General features: G+C 47.9%; 1 protein-coding gene across 1 annotated transcript; it reads right to left on the bottom strand.

Moving 5' to 3' along the window:
* Nucleotides 1-765: 765 nt before the first annotated feature.
* On the bottom strand, nt 766-1,983 carry EAH_00066010 (hypothetical protein, conserved; the record flags this gene model as incomplete). Its single annotated transcript, XM_013392773.1, has 1 exon — nt 766-1,983. One exon carries the CDS (start codon nt 1,981-1,983, stop codon nt 766-768), a length of 1,218 nt encoding a protein of 405 aa, XP_013248227.1.
* Between the last annotated feature and the right edge of the window lie 854 nt (nt 1,984-2,837).

The following is a 2,837-nucleotide window of genomic DNA, read 5'->3' on the forward strand; positions in this document are numbered from 1 at the left end:
CATATACTGAATATCGGCAAATATCGGGCGAGATCGGTTGTTTGTTGCAGATTCCCTGCCTTAGTTCGTTTTGCGCAGTTCCCAGTGAAAAACTTCAACTGAAGGAAAATGTTTGGAAAATAAAGTTGAAAGAAATGGATAAACTTTCATACATGCATGGACGCAAATGCATGTATTTTATTCACATGCGATTTCCCCTCTAGTAGATGCTAAGACGTGCGCAGGTAACTGCGGATCAGAAGACTATAAATCAAGTGCTTCCTTCTAATCATAGAAGGACGAAATTTCATTTGTGTTTCCAAGTAAAGCAGCGAAAAAAAAAACCACAATTCTCGGTGTTGTGCGGCAAAAAAGCCTTTCCAATGCGCACCCACAACACGAAAACTGTGATAGCCGAGTGAAACAAAGCGAAGCAAACTGTGGAAACATGAATAAAAAGGGGATTTCAGCGGTATTTTCCTCTCACTTTCATGCATTTCAGCCAACTTGCTTCAAATCACCCTATTGTTGCTTTCTCCCCCAACCACCGATTATTTGGACAACCAAAGAGCTGCATTTACAAGCAGATGATGAAGACAAGGATTGTGACGAAATGCATTTTATTTAAACAGGCGTTACTGCACTCATTTGTTCGAAACGTGTATGTTTCCGTATGCATGCATGCAGCCAATACCCACGTGCACAATTGGTGCATATGCATACACCTTCCATGTAGACATTTGCTTTGAACCCTGTTGCAGCAACGCGAGCCAGCGGGTCAGCGTTTCAACCTATGAACGCATCTAAATCGCCAAAGGCGTCGTCCACTCCTCTTTTGACGAAGAGTGCGGCTATAGTTGTAAACGCCTCTGCGACGGAAACGCGGCTGCTGCTGAGACAGGCTGTGGCGCGTACTCCATGGCCTGGTTTGGGGTACATTGTGATGGTGATGGTGACAGGTTCGGTGATATTGACAACATCTGGATCTACCCACTTTCCTGGTGGAATGTCTTTCTTGTTTTGTTGCAGGAGTTTCAGGAAGTGCCTTACGCGGTTGGGGAAGTCTGGTTGCCTGCCGACGTCCTTGATCGCCTTTTTAGCGTCGGATGCTGAGACGCCTAAGGCTGTAGCAATTCCGAAGACTTGCATGGCATAAAACCACCTGGATTTCGTGTAGTCATACACTTTTTGCATGGCGTCCGCGGCCCCAGGCGCCATACCCATCGCCTCTTGCATCGCTTCTAGGAAGAGCCCATCAGGGCTAATGAACTTGACAAGTGTTGAGACAGACTGATGCAACAACATCTCCTTCACCGAATCAAACGCACCGGACCCCACATTCTGCGCTTGTAGACACACCGGAGTGTGGGACTGGGGGGTGCTGACCCAGTGCCCTGTCTCGTCTAGCACCGAACCTATGATTTCATACGCAGAGAAACACTCAAAAAATATCAAGACATCGGCCGGGTTGCCTTGAACGACGTAGTCCTGTGCGCCCACTTTGATAGGCTGCAAGAAGCCGGCTATACGATGGAGAGGAACACCAGGGAAGACCCCGTAACGCTTTGTAGTGGAATCGAACCTGGGGTAACCAAAGGAGTCGAGGGGGGCGTCCTTGGCCTCAGGAACTCCGCCTTCTTCTTTAATAACTAGGCATTTTTTCTTCATTTTTCTTGTGGCCCTTTTTAGCAGCTTTTTAAACCAGTCGGCGCCGTGGACCTTGCTTACGCCGCGGCCTACCTTGTCCATGTACCCACGATCTTCCGTTTTCGATTTGCCGCTATCTGCTGCTGACTTTTCTGCATCTTTTTCAGATGCCTTGGCCTGATGCTCGTTCAACGCCCCCAACAAAAGCATCGCATCCGACATCTCTTGGGGAGACAAGTCCGTCCCCGTCTCTCTCAGGGCATCACGAAAAAGGTCCTGTTCTTCCTTACGAACGGCTCCAACGAAGACTGCCGCAAGAAGCCAGAAAAACAACACCGGCAACCGCATCAGATCCATGTTGCGGAGACGGTAGGAACACGAAGGAAAGGGGACAGGAATAAACACAGCACCGCAGCAGTCTATGCCCACACACGATTCAGTACGAATGCAAATAAATAAATATGAATATAAAAATCAAAAAGATGCAATTCACAAGAACGAGCAGCCGACGATGTTGATGTTGGTGGCCCCAGACGCAGGAGAATGGGGTAGGGACGAAACAGAACAGTCTCCGGCTAGCCGGCAGTATATTGCCGTCGGGCGATCAGTTCTCTTTCTTATAAAAATAAAAAAAAATGCATATTCACTTAATTATTCGAAGAGATATTTCCTGCGTTTAGAGGCAATCTACCCAAGTCTAACCGGCACTCCCCCGCACGCGCAGACGCGCAGTGCGGGGGCAACTCGGAAGCTCTCCTTCGTCTGCGGGTTTAGCGTTTTGTCTAAGTAATTTATCTTTATCAGTTTAAGGCATAAGAAAAGTTTTTCTTTTTTAAATAAAAGGCATACCCCCTGGAAGGGAAACAATGTGTAGAAGCATTACGAACGGCCCCTCAGGCGTCGATAGCTCAGTTGGGAGAGCGTTAGACTGAAGATCTAAAGGTCCCTGGTTCGATCCCGGGTCGACGCGCTCCGAGAGTGTGTATTGTCAAAAGCTTTTAACTTTTAGTTTGTTTTCAAGTGAAAGCCTCTCCTGTTACCTCTGGCCACCTCTCTCTTCGCCTCGTGTCGGCTTAAACGAACCACCAGCGTTACCTACTACTCCCTTTTGCCGCCGATGCTGCCTGTACTTTCTCTCTACCTGGTGAAACACAGCACCGCTAGTGCAGCTTCTTTAGCATAAGTCGCTTTGTATTTGTTACAGTGAGAAG

The sequence above is a fragment of the Eimeria acervulina genome, genomic scaffold (genome assembly GCF_000499425.1).
Source record: "Eimeria acervulina Houghton genomic scaffold, Eah_scaff2330, whole genome shotgun sequence".
Classification (NCBI taxonomy): Eukaryota; Apicomplexa; class Conoidasida; order Eucoccidiorida; family Eimeriidae; genus Eimeria; species Eimeria acervulina.